General features: G+C 40.6%; 1 protein-coding gene across 1 annotated transcript in view; it reads left to right on the top strand.

Annotated features, from left to right (window-relative positions):
- Positions 1–16,741, top strand: part of NDUFS1 (NADH:ubiquinone oxidoreductase core subunit S1) — a 36,530-nt gene extending 19,789 nt beyond the window's left edge. Inside the window, exons 13-19 of the mRNA XM_030803947.1 lie at positions 1,750–1,879; positions 7,211–7,371; positions 10,064–10,218; positions 12,365–12,540; positions 13,514–13,648; positions 13,748–13,820; positions 16,378–16,741. Coding sequence (XP_030659807.1) covers positions 1,750–1,879; positions 7,211–7,371; positions 10,064–10,218; positions 12,365–12,540; positions 13,514–13,648; positions 13,748–13,820; positions 16,378–16,469 — 922 coding nt within the window. The 3' untranslated portion in view covers positions 16,470–16,741. The remainder of the gene's footprint in view (positions 1–1,749; positions 1,880–7,210; positions 7,372–10,063; positions 10,219–12,364; positions 12,541–13,513; positions 13,649–13,747; positions 13,821–16,377) is intronic.
- Positions 16,742–17,154: the final 413 nt, after the last annotated feature.

The following is a 17,154-nucleotide window of genomic DNA, read 5'->3' as shown; positions in this document are numbered from 1 at the left end:
AACCACTGCATCCAGCCAGAAATTTAGTTTTGATACAATATTATTTCATAAGCCTCCGTTTAAATTTCATTGATTTTTTTTCATAATTTCTTTTATAGCAATTTTTTTGTTTCCTCAGGATCCATTCTGGAGTCATACATTACAATTAGTTTCATGACTCTTCTGGTCCCTTTTTTGACTTTTTTTTTTTTTTTAAGAAACAAACCAGTTATTTTCTTTCTTTCTTTTTTTTTTTTTTTTTTTGAGAAGGAGTCTCGCTCTTTCACCCAGGCTAGAGTGCAGTGGCGCGATCTCGGCTCACTGCAAGCTCCGCCCCCCGGGGTTCACACCATTCTCCTGCGTAGCTGGGACTACAGGCGCCCGCCACCTCGCCCGGCTAATTTTTTGTATTTTTAGTAGAGACGGGGTTTCACCATGTTAGCCAGGATGGTCTCAATTTCCTGACCTCGTGATCCGCCCACCTCGGCCTCCCAAAGTGCTGGGATTACAGGCGTGAGCCACCGCGCCCGGCCACAAACCAGTTATTTTCTAGCATGCTTTCTGTCTTTTAGATTTACATCTTAGAGATGTATAAAGAGGGTAGCCATATAGTTTATTGTCTAAACTAGGGGAGTGAAAGAGGGAATTAATAATTACATCAGGATAACAGGGAAAAAAAAAAAGCACTATCTCAGACAAACCAGATTGTATAGTCACTGCACTTACGACTTTTCGGAGGAACTGGAGCCATAGTTCCCTGCTGTAGAGAATAAATATGAATAACATAGTATATTTTCATGAATTATGAAAATGTTTAAATATCCTTAATGGATAATTAAGAGATAATTGACCTTGCCATGTAAATACTGCAAAATAAAAATTGCAGATTAATTCTAAAATCAAAATTTTTTTAGGCCGGGCACAGTGGCTCACACCTATCATCCCAGCACTTTGGGAGACTGAGGCGGGTGGATCACCTGAGGTCAGGAGTTCAAGACCAGTCTAGCCAACATGGTGAAAGCCTGCCTTCTACTAAAAATACAAAAATTAGCTGGGCATAGAGGTAGGTGCCTGTAATCCCAGCTACTCAGGAGGCTGAGGCAGGAAAATCGCTTGAATCCGGGAGGCGGAGCTTGCAGCAAGCCAAGATCGCACCACAGCACTCCAGCCTGGGTGACAGTGAGACTCTCTCAAAAAAATAAATAAATAAATAACTTTTATAGCTGGCTTAATAGCATTGCTTTTTTTTTTTTTTAATTTTTTATTTTGAGGCAGAGTTTTGCTCTTGTTGCCCAGGCTAGAGTGCAATGGCCCAATCTCAGCTCACTGCAACCTCTACCTCCTGGGTTCAAGTGATTCTCCTGTCTCAGCCTCCCAAGTAGCTGGGACTACAGGCATACACCACCATGCCCAGCTAATACTGTATTTTTAGAAGAGATGGAGTTTCACCATGTTGGTCAGGCTGGTTTCAAACTCCTGACCTCAAGTAATCCACCTGCCTTAGCCTCCTAAAGTGTTGGGATTTACAGGTGTGAGCCACTGCGCCTGGTCTAGATAGCATTTCTACACAGCAAATTAATGTATTGAATTGCCTTGGCATGCCTTTTTGCAACACTGTTTTGAAAGGTACATAGTAAATCATATCTGTTAAATGTATTGTCTGTGCTTTTAACATTTTGTAATAGTAAACAGATGTATCAGTTAGGATTGATGAGACCAGTAACTGCTTAGCTTAGTTGTTTACTTCTTAAAATGTTGTTTTTTTTTCAGCTGGCTGCATAATGACTTAAAAGTGGCCCTTATAGGCAGTCCAGTGGACCTCACTTACACATATGACCACCTGGGAGACTCCCCCAGAATTCTTCAAGACATTGCTTCGGGAAGCCATCCATTTAGCCAGGTGCTCTCAACTTATATGTATCTACTCTTGTTGATTTTTAATTATTATTTAAACTTAACTGTTTTTGTAATAATCCTATGTAAGTGTTAAAACTTACACCAGGTTGGGCACGGTGGCTCACGCCTGTAATCCCAGCACTTTGGGAGTCCGAGGCAGGCGGATCACCTGAGGTCAGGAGTTCAAGACCAGACTGGGCAACACGGTGAAACCCTGTCTCTACTAAAATACAAACAAAAGTTAGTGTGCACCTGTAGTACCAGCTACTTGGGAGGCTGAAGCAGGAGAATTGCTTGAACCCAGGAGGCGGAGGTTGCAGTGAGCCAAGATTGTGCCACTGCACTCCAGCCTGAGCGACAGAGCGAGACTCCGTCCCACCCCCCAAAAAACTTACACCAATACAGAAAAGAACATGAGGAAGAAAGTAAAACATTACTTAAAATTCCACCACCCCAAAACAGGTATTGATAAAACATCATAATCATCTCTCCATTTATACGGAGAGCAAAGCAAGATGGATGAATAGTCAAACAAAAATGAGATCATACTCTACATGCAGTTTTTATTTACCAGAGTTTAATTTTCTTGAAATTATCTGAAAAGAAATCAAAGTAAAACTGAAAGAATTGCACTTTTAACTTCATTTAAATCTTTCTTTATTACAAAAGGAGTTATTCCTTAAAATTTTACCAGTCCTCCTATTTTCATACATGTTTTTTTCATTTGAGTTCTTTCTTTAATTCATTTTGTTGTTGGCTTTATTGTTTTGCTTTTCCCAAAGGTGGCTCATGGGTGCCTGTATTCCTTGAGTTCTTGCTTGCTTGGGAATGTCTATTCCTGAAGAGACAGCTTGTCAGGATGTGAAATTCCAGGGTCAGACTTTTTTTTCCTCCCCTTTCTGAGCTTATAGACACTGCCTTTTGTTAGTGAAGAAGCATGTAAACTTTATTCCCCCGCCCCGCCCCAAACCCTGTCCTGATTATCTTTTTTTTTTCTTTTTTTTCCTTGGCAGGGAGATGAAGTCTCGCTCTGTCACCCAGGCTGGAGTGCAGTGGCACGATCTTGGCTCATTGCAACCTCCGCCTCCCGGGTTCATTCTCCTGCCTCAGCCTCCTGAGTAGCTGGGACTACAGGCACGCACCACCACACCTGGCTAATTTTTGTATTTTTAGTAGAGACAGGGTTTCACCATATTGGCCAGGCTGGTCTCCAACTCCTGACTTTGTGGTCCACCCGCCTCGGCCTCCCAAAGTGCTGGGATTCTGATTATCATTCTTGAAATTCAGTAACTTCACCAAAATATGTCTTAAAGGTGAAGACATCACTATAAGACTATAGGACAGAATGTACTTTCAGTCTAAAGATACGAGGTTCTCATTATTTTAGAATATATGCGTGGTGGTGGAAGTGGCTGAAAAACTAAGGAGTTGGCCAGGCATGGTGGATCACCTGAGGTCGGGAGTTTGAGACCAGCCTGACCAACATGAAGAAACCCCATGTCTACTAAAAATACATAATTAGCTGAGCATGGTGGTGCATGCCTATAATCCCAGCTACTCGGGAGACTGAGGCAGGAGAATCGCTTGAACCTGGGAGGTGGAGGTTGTGGTGAGCCGAGATTGCGCCATTGCACTCTAGCCTGGGCAACAGGAGTGAAACTCTGTCTCAAAAAAAATGAAAGAAGCTAAGGAATTTCTGGCCAGGTGCAGTGGCTCACACCTGTAATCCCAGCACTTTGGGAGGCCGAGGTGGGCGGATCACAAGGTCAGGAGTTCGAGACCAGCCTGGCCAACATGGTGAAACCCCGTCTCTACTAAAAATACAAAACTTAGCTGGGTGTGGTGATGGGCACCTATAATCCCAGCTACTCAGGAGGCTGAGGCTGGAGAATCGCTTGAACCCAGGAGACGGAGGTTGCAGTGAGCTCAGATCATGCCACTGCACTCCAGCCTGGGCGACAGAGCGAGACTCCGTCTCAAAAAAATAAATAAATAAAAACTAACGAGTTTCTGTTTGTCACACAAGGGGGTCTGGAGATAGGCACATTGAAAGCTGATGCAGGCTGGGCGCGGTGGCTCATGCCTGTAATTCCAGCACTTTGGGAGGCCGAGGCGGGCGGATCACAAGGTCAGGAGTTTGAGACCAGCCTGACCACCATGGTGAAACCCTGCCTCTGCTAAAAAAAAAAAAAATCCAAAAATTAGCTGGGTGTGGTGGCCTGTAATCCCAGCTACTTGGGAGGCTGGGGCAGGAGAATCATTTGAATCCAGGAGGCAGAGGTTGCAGTGAGCTGAGATCACGCCATTGGACTCCAGCCTGCGTGACAGAGTGAGACTCCATCTCAAAAAAACAAAAAGAAGAAAGAAAGAAAAAAAAGCTGATGCAGTTGTCCAAGGATATCATCAAAGAGAGCCTGCCTTCCTGCTTCGCTGTCATCGGTGCATTTGCTTGCTCACATGTGATTGTGTGTCTCTCTCCTTGTGGTTCCAAGATGGTTGCTTCACTTACAGTCTCAGGTGTAGGGAAGAAGGTGATGTGCAAGAGGATGAAGTAGCAAAGCACAACTTGTTTATTTTGAATAGAAAAAAAATTATGATTAAAAGATCAAAAATATTAAAAAATATTCAATGAAAAGTCTTCCTTTCTCCTAATTCCCATCCCCATGTGATAGGTGACTGCTATTTTCAGAGAATGTTTTCTTTTCTTTTTTTTTTTTTCTGTTTTTTTTTTGAGACAGTCTTGCTGTGTCCCCAGGCTGGAGTGCAGTACGGTGGCATGATCTCGGCTCACTGCAACCTCAGTCTGCCAGGTTCAAGTGATTCTTGCCACAGCCTCCCAAGTAGGTGGGACTACAGGCGCACGCCACCATGCCCAGCTAATTTTTTTTATTTTTAGTAGAGACAGGGTTTCACCATGTTGGCCAGGATGGTCTCGATCTCCTGACCTCGTGATCTGCCCGTGTTGGCCTCCCAAAGTACTGGGATTACAGGCGTGAGCCACTGCGCCTGGCCTGAGAACGTTTTCTTCTATAATAGATTTAAATATATTTTTCATTAATTCTGTTACCTTCATTAAGAACTCTTGATGTGGTGGCTCACACCTGTAATCCCAGCACTTTGGGAAGCCAATGCAGGCAAATCACCTGAGGTCAGGAGCAAGACCAGCCTGGGCAAAATGGTGAAACCCTATCTCTACTAAAAAATACCAAAAAAAAAAAAAAAAAAAACAATTTGCTTGGCATGGTGGCACGTGCCAGTAATCTCAGCTAGTTGGGAGGCTGAGGCAAGATAATAATAGCTTGAACCTGGGAGGTGGAGGTTACAGTGAGCCGAGATCATGCCACTGCACTCCAGCCTGGGCAAAAGAGTAAGACCCTGTCTCAAAAGAAAAAAAAAAGAACTCTTGGCAATGCAGTTGTCAAATCTTCTTTTCTATATATATTTTTTAAGGTCTCACTCTGTTGCCCAGGCTGCAGTGCAGTGGCAGAATTGTAGCTGACTGTAGCCTCAAACTCCTGGGCTTAAGCAGTCCTCCCACCTAAGCCTCCCCTGTAGCTGAGTCTGCAGGCATACACCACCATGCCCAGCTAATTTTTATATTTTTTTGTATAGATGGGGCTCATTGTGATGCCCAGTCTGGCCTCAAACTCCTGGCCTCAAGCAATTCTCCCACCTCAGCCTCCTTAAAATGTTGGGATTACAAGCGTGAGCCAACCTTGCCTGGTTTTTCATATCTGTGTTTTTTTCCTTTTTCCATTTGTTTTGTATCCTGTACCCTGTCTTTCCTGTCCCTGTATTTAATCATGTTTTCTTTCTTTTCTTTTCTTTCTTTTTTTGTTTTTGTTTTTGAGACGGTCTGACTCTCTCACCCATGCTGGAGTGCAATGGTGCTGTCTTGGCTCGCTGCAGCCACCACTGGGACCACAGGTGTGCACCACCATGCCTGGCCAATTTTTTGTAGAGACGAGGTTTTGCCACATTGCCCAGGCTGCACTTGAACCCGTGGGCTCAAGTCATCCACCCACTTCGGCCTCCCAGAGTGTTGCAATTACAGGCGTGAGCCACTGCACCTGGCCTATTTAGTTTTTTATTGTTTCTGGAATGGTATTTATTATTTGTTTCTCTTCCAGTTCTTTCCTGAATTCGCTGATGAAAATCTCCTTACTATATAATACTCTCTACAGTGTTGCTTCTTTGAGTTTTTAAGTGAGAAACAGTGTGTTATTTTTCAGTGTCTTTGAGACTGTTAAAAACTATTTCTCTCAACGATTCATATTTCCTTGGCAAGTTCCTCTTGTGATTAATGTATTCCTCTTTATAATATCTCAGCATAATTTCCATGCTGATTCTTTGATTGTGGCCAGCTATTTATTGAAGAATGACACAAAGGATGGGTGGGAGAATGAGACGTGTATTCTATAACTTTACACGTTTTGTTTTGTTTTGTTTTGTTTTTGAGACAGAGTCTCACTCTGTTGCCCAGGCTGGAGTGCAGTGGCACAATCTTGGCTCACTACAACCTCCACCTCGCAGGTTCAAGCAATTCTCATGCCTCAGCCTCCTGTGTAGCTGGGGCTACAGGTACATACCACCACGCCTGGTTAATTTTTTTGTATTTTTAGTAGAGATGGGGTTTCGCCATGTTGGCCAGGCCGGTCTCGAACTCCTGTCCTCAAGTGACCCACCCACCTCAGCTTCCCAAAGTGTTGGGATTACCGGCGTGAGCCACCACCCCTGGCCTATAACTTTACATCTTATTTGCCCATCTTCTGTGAAATCTGTAGTTTCCTTTACTCTTGGGATGCATTCTCCCAGTTTTTGTCATTCAGAGTTACTATGGTTTAAAACAAAGCCTTAAAATTGTAGGTATTTAACATTGTGATCTAGTGATCATTGCTTTCCTTGCCTCCTCCTCCCTATCTGTGGCATGGTAGGTAGATGGAAGATAGTAGACATGATACTTAAGCATGGTTTTTCCTATTCTTTAATTACCATCTGAATCTCTGGAGAGAAGTTCCCCAGTGTTTCTGGGACCTGCCCATAGTTATTCTGACCACAGGATAATTTGCTAGGCTTTTTATTCTGAATAATTACTTTTAGAAAACGTGTCTTAGCTGATACTCACTCAGGCATATTTCACAGTAGCATTGGCAAGATGCTTTGGATTAAACTAAATCTGGTTGTATATGTGTGTCTGTATGTTGGGCTAACAAATTGAAGACATTCGTGTTACACCTAAGACTTGGGACAACATACATTATAGAGGCAAATATGGTTAGGTGTTCAGCTTACTTGTAATATTTTAAAATCAAAGTTTTTTGTTTTTTTTTAATAGGTCCTAAAGGAAGCTAAAAAACCAATGGTGGTTTTAGGCAGTTCTGCACTCCAAAGAAATGATGGAGCAGCAATTCTTGCAGCTGTTTCTAGCATTGCACAAAAGATTCGGATGACTAGTGGTGTTACTGGTGATTGGAAAGTTATGAATATCCTTCATAGGTTTGTTGAGTAATTGCTTTATATACTATAAATTCAAGTAATTTTGTGTATATGTATGTGTTCCTGATACACTGTTAAATTTAATTTACAAACAACATTTAGCAACATTATACCAGTTACACATGTGAAATAGACCTTTACTCTGTGTGAGAAGAGCCCAAGATGATAAGGAATATTAAAAATATTTGAAATAACTGTGAGTGTTGAGAAAAAAAGTGAAGTACTTTAAAAATTGTTATATTAGTTATACCTTGGTTCAAAAATTGCAACAAATTCTTTAATTAAATGATAAAAATGTAAGCTTATATGAGAATTCAGCTGAAGGATTTCTTTTTTTTTTTTTTTTTTAATTATTTGGCTTTTTGTTTTGAGACAGGGTCTCAGTGCAGTGGCGTGATCATAATCCACTGCAGCCCTGACTTCCTGAGCTCCAGCGATCCTCCCACCCCTGCCTCCCAAGTATTAAATGGCTGAAACTACAGGCGCATGCCACATGCCCAGCTAATTTTTTGTTTTTGTAGAGACAAGGTCTCACTATGTTGCCCAGGTTGATCTCAAACTCCTGAGCTCAGGTGATACTTCTGCCTCAGCCTCCCAAACTGCTGGGATTATAAGCATGAGCCACTGCACCTGGCCTTTATTTCAAACCATATCAATAATGCAGGTTTAATTTAGGTAAGTTGAAAAGAGACAGATATGTGCAGAAATGGAGCTGATCCTTATTCTGCAATGTGTAGATAATTATTACTGCTATTTTCATGCATTTTCTTCTAGTTTTTTTTTTTTTTTACCCTGTGTAATATTTTATTTTTTTGAGACCAGAGTCTCACTTTGTTGCCCAGGCTGAAGTACAGTGGCACAATCTTGGCTCCCTGCGGCTTCCCCCTCCCAGGTTCAAGCCATCCTCCTGCCTCAGCCACCCAAGTAGCTGGGACTATTGGCGTATGCCACCACACCTGGCTAATTTTTTTATTTTATTAGTATTAGTATTATTATTTTTGAGATGGAGTATTGCTCTGTTGCCCAGGCTGGAGTGCAATGGCACAATCTCAGCTCACTGCAACCTCCATCCCTCAAGTTCAAGCAATTCTCCTGCCTCAGCCTCCTGAGTAGCTGGGACTACAGGCACGTACCACTATGCCAGGCTAATTTTTTGTATTTTTAGTAGGTACTGGGTTTCACCGTGTTAGCCAGGATGGGCTCGATCTCCTGACCTCAGGCGATCTGCCCACCTCAGCCTCCCAAAGTGCTGGGATTACAGGTGTGAGCCACCACGCCCAGCCTAATTTTTTTATTTTTAGTAGAGATGGGATTTCACCATGTTCACCAGGCTGGTCTCAAACTCCTGACCTCAGGTGATCTGCCGCCCTCGGCCTCTCAAAGTGCTGGGATTATAGATATGAGCCACTGCACCTCACAGCTGTGTAATATTTTTTAGTTACATAGGTGAAATTATACTGTGAATACAATTTTGTATCCTGGTTTTAATAGGTTTTCATTGCCAAATGAGAATTTCCTACTATGATCAGAATTTTTTTTCTAGAAATTGTAAATAAAAACGTTAATGGCTAATTGATATCATGAATATACTATAAATTTTTTTAGCCATTTTCTTTTTAATATGTGTGTTGATGGTAGTTTTTAACTTCTTAAATAATACAGTGATGCACAGATACCTTTGCACTTGAAATTATCTTCTTAGGATATATTTCTAAAAGTAGAACTATTGGGGCACACAGGATAACCATTTCTGAGCCTTTCGAAGCATGCTTCCAACTTGTTTTAGGTACTCAGAATGGCTATTTCTAGATAGTTAACAAATAGCAAGCTAAACCAAAACAACAACCCTGCTATTCAAAGTATATTTATTCCAGACCTCTTCTTTAAAAGATTATTTTCTGCTTATAAGAGTAATATATATTCATAGAAAAAATTTCCATAAGGTTTTGGTTTTTTCATTATGGTTTTTGCTGAATTATAGTTTAATGAGTGGTTTTTCAATTTCTCCCTTTTCATTTTCGAAATAATCTGATTTTTCTTTTATGAATATGTATGGCTTATCATGTTTTATGTCTTACTTTATTGAATAAGAATCAGACTTAAAGCAATTACAGTTGGCATAAAATTTCTAGAATTATTTCATTCAATACTATGTCATGGAGAGACAGAGTGTCCTAAGAATCTGACATTTCTTTGGTTGCCATTCTCAAAACAGTAAAAGACTGCTGTTTCTGGTTTTAGCGTCTATTTTAAATGGGTAAGAATGGGATTTTTTGGCCAGGTGTGGTGGCTCACGCCTGTAATCCCAGCACTTTGGGAGGCCAAGGCGGGTGGATCACCTGAGGTCAAGAGTTCAAGACCAGCCTGGCCAACATGGTGAAACCCCATCTCTACTGAAGATACAAAAATTAGCTGGGTGTGGTGGCACGTGCCTGTAGTCCCAGCTACTTGGGAGGCTGAGGAAGGAGAATCGCTTGAATCCAGGAGGGAGAGGTTACAGTGAGCCGAGATCATGCCACTGCACTCCAGCCTGGGCGACAAAGTGAGACTCTGTCGCCACGAAAAAAATAAAATAAAATAAAATAAAATGGGTTTTTTGACATTGTTGAAAGGAAATTATTCCAAAAATCACATTTAATTTTTTACATTGAAAACACTGCAGTTATGGTAAAATTCCATAATTGCTTTGCAGGATTGCAAGTCAAGTAGCTGCTTTGGACCTTGGCTATAAGCCTGGGGTGGAAGCAATTCGGAAGAACTCTCCCAAGGTGCTGTTTCTCCTGGGAGCAGATGGAGGTTGTATCACACGACAGGATTTGCCAAAGGATTGTTTCATTATTTATCAAGGTAAGTATCACCTGTGACACCAGAAACAAAAGAGAGTAGTACATTGTGTATGTTAGAAACCATTTAGTAATATATTTAGTGAACTGAATGTTTTCCATTTGAGAATTTTGCCTTCCCCTACTCCCCTTTCTTTTTTTTTAAACAAACCGAAAGTGTTATTAGTTACATAATTGATACTGCTTTTAAGAATTATTACCTGCCGGGTGTGGTGGCTCACACCTGTAATCCCAGCACTTTGGGAGGCCAACGCAGGTGGATCACCTGAGGTCAGGAGTTCAAGACCAGCTTGACCAACGTGGTAAAACCCTGTCTTTACTAAAAATATAAAAATTAGCCGAGCATGGTGGCGGATGCCTGTAATCCCAGCTACTCAGGAGGCTGAGACAGGAGAATCACTTGAACCTGGGAGGCAGAGGTTGCAGTGAGCCAAGATCATGCCATTGTACTCCAACCTAGGCAATAAGAGTGAAACTCCCTCTCAAAAAAAAAAAAAAAGTTAAACCAAAATATATGAACTAAATCCTGTTCCTTGGGTGCCGTGGCTCATGCTGTAATCCCAGCACTTTGAGAGGCTGAGGCAGGAGGATTTGTTGAGCCTAGGAGTTCTAGACCAGTCTGGGCAACATAGGAAGACTATATTTCTACAAAAAATTTAAAAATTAGCTAGGCGTGATGCTGCATGTCTGTGATCCCAGCTACTTAGGAGGCTGAGGTGGGAGGATCACTTGAGTTCAGGAGGTTGAGGCTGCAGTGAGCCATGATCACACTACTGCACTCCAGCCTGGGTGACAGAGCAATAAAAAATGTTATTTTTAATAAAATTAAAATAACATAAACAAAATAAACTAAAATCCTGTTTTTAGTCCTTTAAGAAGTAATCATTGATGACAGTTTTGATATGCGTACTTCATAACATCTTCATACACATATACAAATGTGCACAAATTATATTAAACTATATATTATTCTACGACTTTCTTACACTTGATTCAGATGTTTCTAAAGGTCTTCTTTTCTAAATAACTTTTTTCTTCTGCCAGTTGTTATTAATGGGTGGTAGTGTTTCCAAATTTTTCTGTAATTTTTCGTTTATGCCTTTTTCAGTATTACTGTCATATTCCTGTCTTTGCATCCTCCCCCATTTCAGTCTACTTTACCAAATTTCACAAACTGGTACATCTGAGCAGTTCTACTTTGCAAGCATTTCTACTTTGTAAGCATAAGTATACTTATTTGCCTATTTTATATGTGTGTATGATATTATACATATTTGTATTTGCATAAAATAGTCTGAGAAGATACTTTTTTTTCTTTAAAAAAAATTTTTTTTTTTTTTTTTTTTTTGAGATAGAGTCTCACTCTGTCACCCAGGCTGGAGTGCAGTGGTGTGATCTCAGCTCACTGCAGCCCCTGCCTCACGGGTTCAAACGATTCTCATGCCTCAGCACTCTTGAGTAGCTGGGATTACAGGCACACACCACCACATTGGGCTAATTTTTTTGTATTTTTAGTAGAGATGGGGTTTTGCCATGTTGGCCAGGCTGGACACAAATTCCTGGCCTCAAGTCATCTGTCCGCCTCGGCCTCCCAAAGTGCTGGGATCACAGGCATGAGCCACCGCACCTGGCCCCCAAATGCTTTAACGATAATTTTCTTTGGGGCCGGGCACGGTGGCTCACACCTGTAATTCCAGCACTTTGAGAGGCCGAGGCGGGCGGATCACAAGGCCAGGAGATCAAGACCATTCTCGCTAACACGGTGAAACCCCGTCTCTACTAAAAATACAAAAAATTAGCTGAGTGTGGTGGCGGGCACCTGTAGTCCCAGCTACTTGGGAGGCTGAGACAGGAGAATGACGTGAACCCAGGAGGCAGAGCTTGCAGTGAGCCAAGATTGCATCACTGCACTCCAGCCTGGGCAAAAGAGCGAGACTCCATCTCAAAAAAATAATAATAATTTTCTTTGGGAAGGGAGTTGAATTAGGGGTGAGGTGGGCTTTAATTTTTATTACTTCACTATTATTTTAGTTTTAAAAACTTTTGTGACTTTACAAAATGGGATTTAAAATGATATATACTATCTTCATGTACAGTAGAAAATCAGTTTTTAATAAAATTTTGGTTTGCCATTTTCCATCTTTGTGCAGGACATCATGGTGATGTTGGGGCTCCCATAGCTGATGTTATTCTCCCAGGAGCTGCTTACACAGAGAAGTCTGCTACGTATGTCAACACTGAGGGTAGAGCTCAGCAGACTAAGGTAGCAGTGACACCTCCTGGCTTGGCAAGAGAAGACTGGAAAATTATAAGAGCACTCTCTGAGGTATAATTTCTCAGTCATTTCTTAGTGATGCTACTAAAGGGATATTTGATATTTTAACCTGTTAGAATGATTTTCAAAGTCAAGGAAGATGCCAATCTGAAATGCAGAGATGATTTGAATAATTTCTATAGAAAACAAGTATTCAGAAACAGGAATTCAAGGTTACAGTGAGCTCTCATTGCACCGCTGCACTCCAGCCTGAGGGACAGAGCAAGACCCTGTCTCTTAAAAAATAAAGGAACTTGATATTGGTGCTTTTATTTTATTTTATTTATTTTTGAGACAGAATTTTTCTCTGTTGCCCAGGCTGGAGTGCAGTGGTGTGATCTCAGCTTACTGCAACTTCTACCTCCCGGGCTCAAGCGATTCTTGTGTCTCAGCTTCCCGAGTAACTGGGATTACAGGCATGTACCACCAAGCCTGGCTAATTTTTGTATTTTTAGTAGAGATGGGGTTTCGCCATGTTGGCCAGGCTGGTCTTGAACTCCTGGCCTCAAGCAGTCCTCCCACCTCGGTCTCCCGAAGTGCTGGGATTACAGGTGTGAGCCACTGCACCTGGCCTGAAATTGGTGCTTTTATTGTTGAAAATTGTTGACTTGTCTTTTGCCTGAAAATATATCTGTTAGCTCTTTATTGATGTAAAAGTAAGCATCCTGACTTTTAAAATAATAATACATTGTAAACTTTGTGTATTATTAGTAACAGGTTAGCAAAAACATTTGGATTTAGCATAGCGTTGTCTCTTTAATCATTTCATAGTGTCACTAATGTACTGACAGCTGTGAATGAATTAGAATTTTTGATATTTGTGTTCCCTGCTTAACTGCTTCCTTCATAAATGTATGTCTGCTAATGGACACCAATAGGTTTTTCAGTAGTGCTGCATTATTTCACTGTAGTTAGAATTATCTATTATTTGATATTTTTAAGTATTAAAGCTTTTTGTTGTTTTTGGGGACCTGACATGTTGTAGATTGCTGGAATAACTCTTCCATATGATACTCTGGATCAAGTAAGGAACAGATTGGAAGAAGTCTCTCCTAATCTTGTTCGATATGATGATATTGAAGGGGCTAATTACTTCCAGCAAGCAAATGAGCTCTCAAAGGTAACAGCTCGCCTATGAGCAGTTTTCATAATGTTGTATCTACTGGTGTAACAGTACTAGTTTTCCGTATTATTGTTGATCTCTTCTCTTTTTGTGCAGCTAGTGAACCAGCAGCTTCTTGCTGACCCACTTGTTCCACCTCAGCTAACTATAAAAGACTTCTACATGACAGGTATGTAATTGTCAACATGACTCTGCCAAATACGAAAGGTAAGAAGTAATCAGATCACCTCATTTGGTGTTATAATTCCAATTTGTGATTGATAGTGTTTGCAATTGTTAATCTTTGAAGGTTTTCAAACATTAGAACTAACGTAAGCATATTTTCTGATTCTACTCTAGTTTTTTTGTTTCTGAAATGTAAGCAAAGTTTGAAAATCCAAGCAATTAATAGATTTTAAATATAAAATTTCGCTGTTGTAAGGAAAGTCACTGTGTAGCAATTTAGGGTGAATTTTCCAAAGTGGCAAATAACTGCAGGTTTTTCTGAGAATTATAGGTGGAACAATCAAAACATTTTAATGTGAAACATGTTAAACTGCTTCTGATGTAAATTGTTAGGAATGTTTTTAAGGAACGCAGACAGACTGAAACTTGTTTATTGCAGATTCTTAGAACAGTGGATACAACATCTAGGTTATGAGGTATTTAATAGTTGACAGATTATTTTAACTAATTTTCTATCTAAAAGCACATAGAACTCTTAATTTTTTTATATAGTTTGTATCTAAGTTTTTTTTTAATAGGTATTTTAGTTAGATAATAAAGATTACCTTCATTGTAAAATAATACCTATGCTCAAAAGCACAACAAAAGATCACTTCTCCGGTATTTATCTGCGAACTTATGAACACAAAGAAGGAAACAAGACACTGTAGTCTTCTTGATGGTGGAGAGTGGGAGGAGGGAGAGGTGCAGAAAAGATAAGTCTTGGGTACTGGGCTTAATTCCTCGGTGATGAAGTATTCTGTACAACAAATCCCCGTGACATGAGTTTACTTGTGTAAAAAGCCTTCACATGTACCCCTGAACCTAAAAGTTTTTTTTTTAAAAAAAAGAAAAATCACTACATTCCCACTATCAAGAAATAACTATAATTATTTTTAACATTTTAGTCACTCTTCCTCCAGGGACATACATATGCATTATATACATATATAATATTATATTAATTATCTATTGTTATTTATATGTAATTATTACTGTTTACGTGTGTGTGTGTGTGTGTGTGTATAATTTTTGAGATGGGATTTTACTCTGTCACCCAGGCTGGAGTGCAGTGGCACAATCTTGGCTCGCTGCAACCTCTGCCTCCTGGGCTGAAGCGATCTTCCCACCTCAGCCTCCTCAGTAGCTAGGACTATAGGTGCATACCACCACATCCAGCTAATTTTTGTATTTTTTGTAGAGATGGGGTTTTGCCATGTTACCCAGGCAGATCTCAAACTCCTAGGCTCAAGCAGTCCGCCCACCTCAGCCTCCCAAAGTGCTGGGACTACAGGTGTGAGCCACCACCCCTGGCCTATATATTTTTTAGTTAAACAAAAAGTGAGATTAGGCTGGGTGCAGTGGCTCATGCCTGTAATTCCAGCATTTTGGGAGGCTGAGGGGGGCAGATGGCTTGAATCCAGGAGTTTCAGACCAGCCTGGGCAACGTAGTCAGATCTTGTCTCTTAAAAAAAAAAAAAAGTGAGATTATTCACTTGGGGGTGGGGGTTGATAGCTTTATTGAAATATAATTTACATACCCTAAAATTTACTCATGAAGTGCACAATTCAATGTATTTTAGTACATATGCTGTTTTGTAACCTTTTTCAATAATAGTATTGTACACATTTTTCCTATATTTATTTATTTATTTATTTTTTTGAGACAGAGTCTTGCTCTCTTGCCCAGGCTGGATTGCAGTGGCCTGATCTTGGCTCACTGCAAGCTCTGCCTCCTGGGTTCATGCCATTCTCCTGCCTCAGACTCCCGAGCTGGGACTATAGGCATGTGCCACAACACCTGGCTAATTTTTTGTATTTTTAGTAAAGATGGGGTTTCGCCGTGTTAGTCAGGATGGTCTCAATCTCCTGATCTCGTGATCCACCTGCCTCGGCCTCCCAAAGTGCTGGGATTACAGGTGTGAGCCACCGCACCTGGCCTTTCCTATGTTTTTAATACTTTTCTATAATTTTTTTTTTTTTTTTTTTTGAGACGGAGTCTCGCTCTGTCGCCCAGGCTGGAGTGCAGTGGCGCGATCTCGGCTCACTGTAAGCTCCGCCTCCCGGGTTCACGCCATTCTCCTGCCTCAGCCTCTCCGAGTAGCTGGGACTACAGGCGCCCACCACCATGCCCGGCTAATTTTTTGTATTTTTAATAGAGATGGGGTTTCACCGTGGTCTCGATCTCCTGACCTCGTGATTCGCCCGCCTCGGCCTCCCAAAGTGCTGGGATTACAAGCGTGAGCCACCGCGCCTGGCCTTTTCTATAATTTTTTAATGGCTGCATACTGGTGCGCTGTCTAGCTGTTCTATAGTTATTTGATTGTTTCCAGGGATAGTTATTGAAAGCATTTGGCCAGTAAGGGGTTTATCATTGGAATCTGTTGGTTACATATAATTACATATACTTGCATAGGGCCTTATAATCTTTTTTCTTCCCGAATATGTGCACCATTAAAGTTTTAGTATGTGCTTTTTAAAAAGTTGTATTATCAAAATGACATTTTCTTAATATCTTTCAGATTCAATTAGCAGAGCCTCACAGACAATGGCCAAATGTGTCAAAGCTGTCACAGAGGGTGCCCAGGCAGTAGAGGAACCATCCATATGCTGAAGCATCTACTAGGATCCCAGTTTTGCTGCAGATAATTAATGGACAACTATAGTGCAGTGATCCTTTACAGGTTTATTTCTTTGTAAAAAAAAATAATCTGAATCATGTAATATTTAAGGTTATACTATGCCTATTTGAAAATGATATTAGTTATCAACTTTGCAGTTTGAAAAACATGTATTGTGTGTAAAGGTTAAATAATAAAACTTTATGCAGATGCTCTTAAAAGCATTGATAACCTTTGTGATGAATATAAAGAAATCCTTAAATTACGAGTTGTTGGCTTATCTTCGTAAATAATTTATGTCTATAAAATGGATGAAATGAAAAGAGTTTCAATTAAAACCCACTTTTTTCTAGTGCTAAAGAAAAGATTTAAGCACTTTGTCAAGCTGGGTAAATAGGAAAAATATATAATCATGCTCAGATATGTATCTGGGATAATTATAATTAATAATAATCATAGTAACAATGGCTAATGATAATTTAGCTTTATTATATGTGCTAAGCACCCTGGTTTTACATGCATTATCTTCTTTTGTTCTTGCTACAACCCTGTGAGATAGTAGTAGTATCTCATTTTACTGATGAAGACTGAAGCCTGGGTATATTAAATAGCTTGCCCAAGGCCATGCAGCAAAAGTCACCAACTCAAACCTACTTATTTACTCCAAAGCCCGTTGTT

This window comes from Nomascus leucogenys, chromosome 22a, assembly GCF_006542625.1.
Source record: "Nomascus leucogenys isolate Asia chromosome 22a, Asia_NLE_v1, whole genome shotgun sequence".
In the NCBI taxonomy this organism is placed as follows: domain Eukaryota; kingdom Metazoa; phylum Chordata; class Mammalia; order Primates; family Hylobatidae; genus Nomascus; species Nomascus leucogenys.
This window is presented reverse-complemented; position numbering and strand designations above follow the sequence as displayed.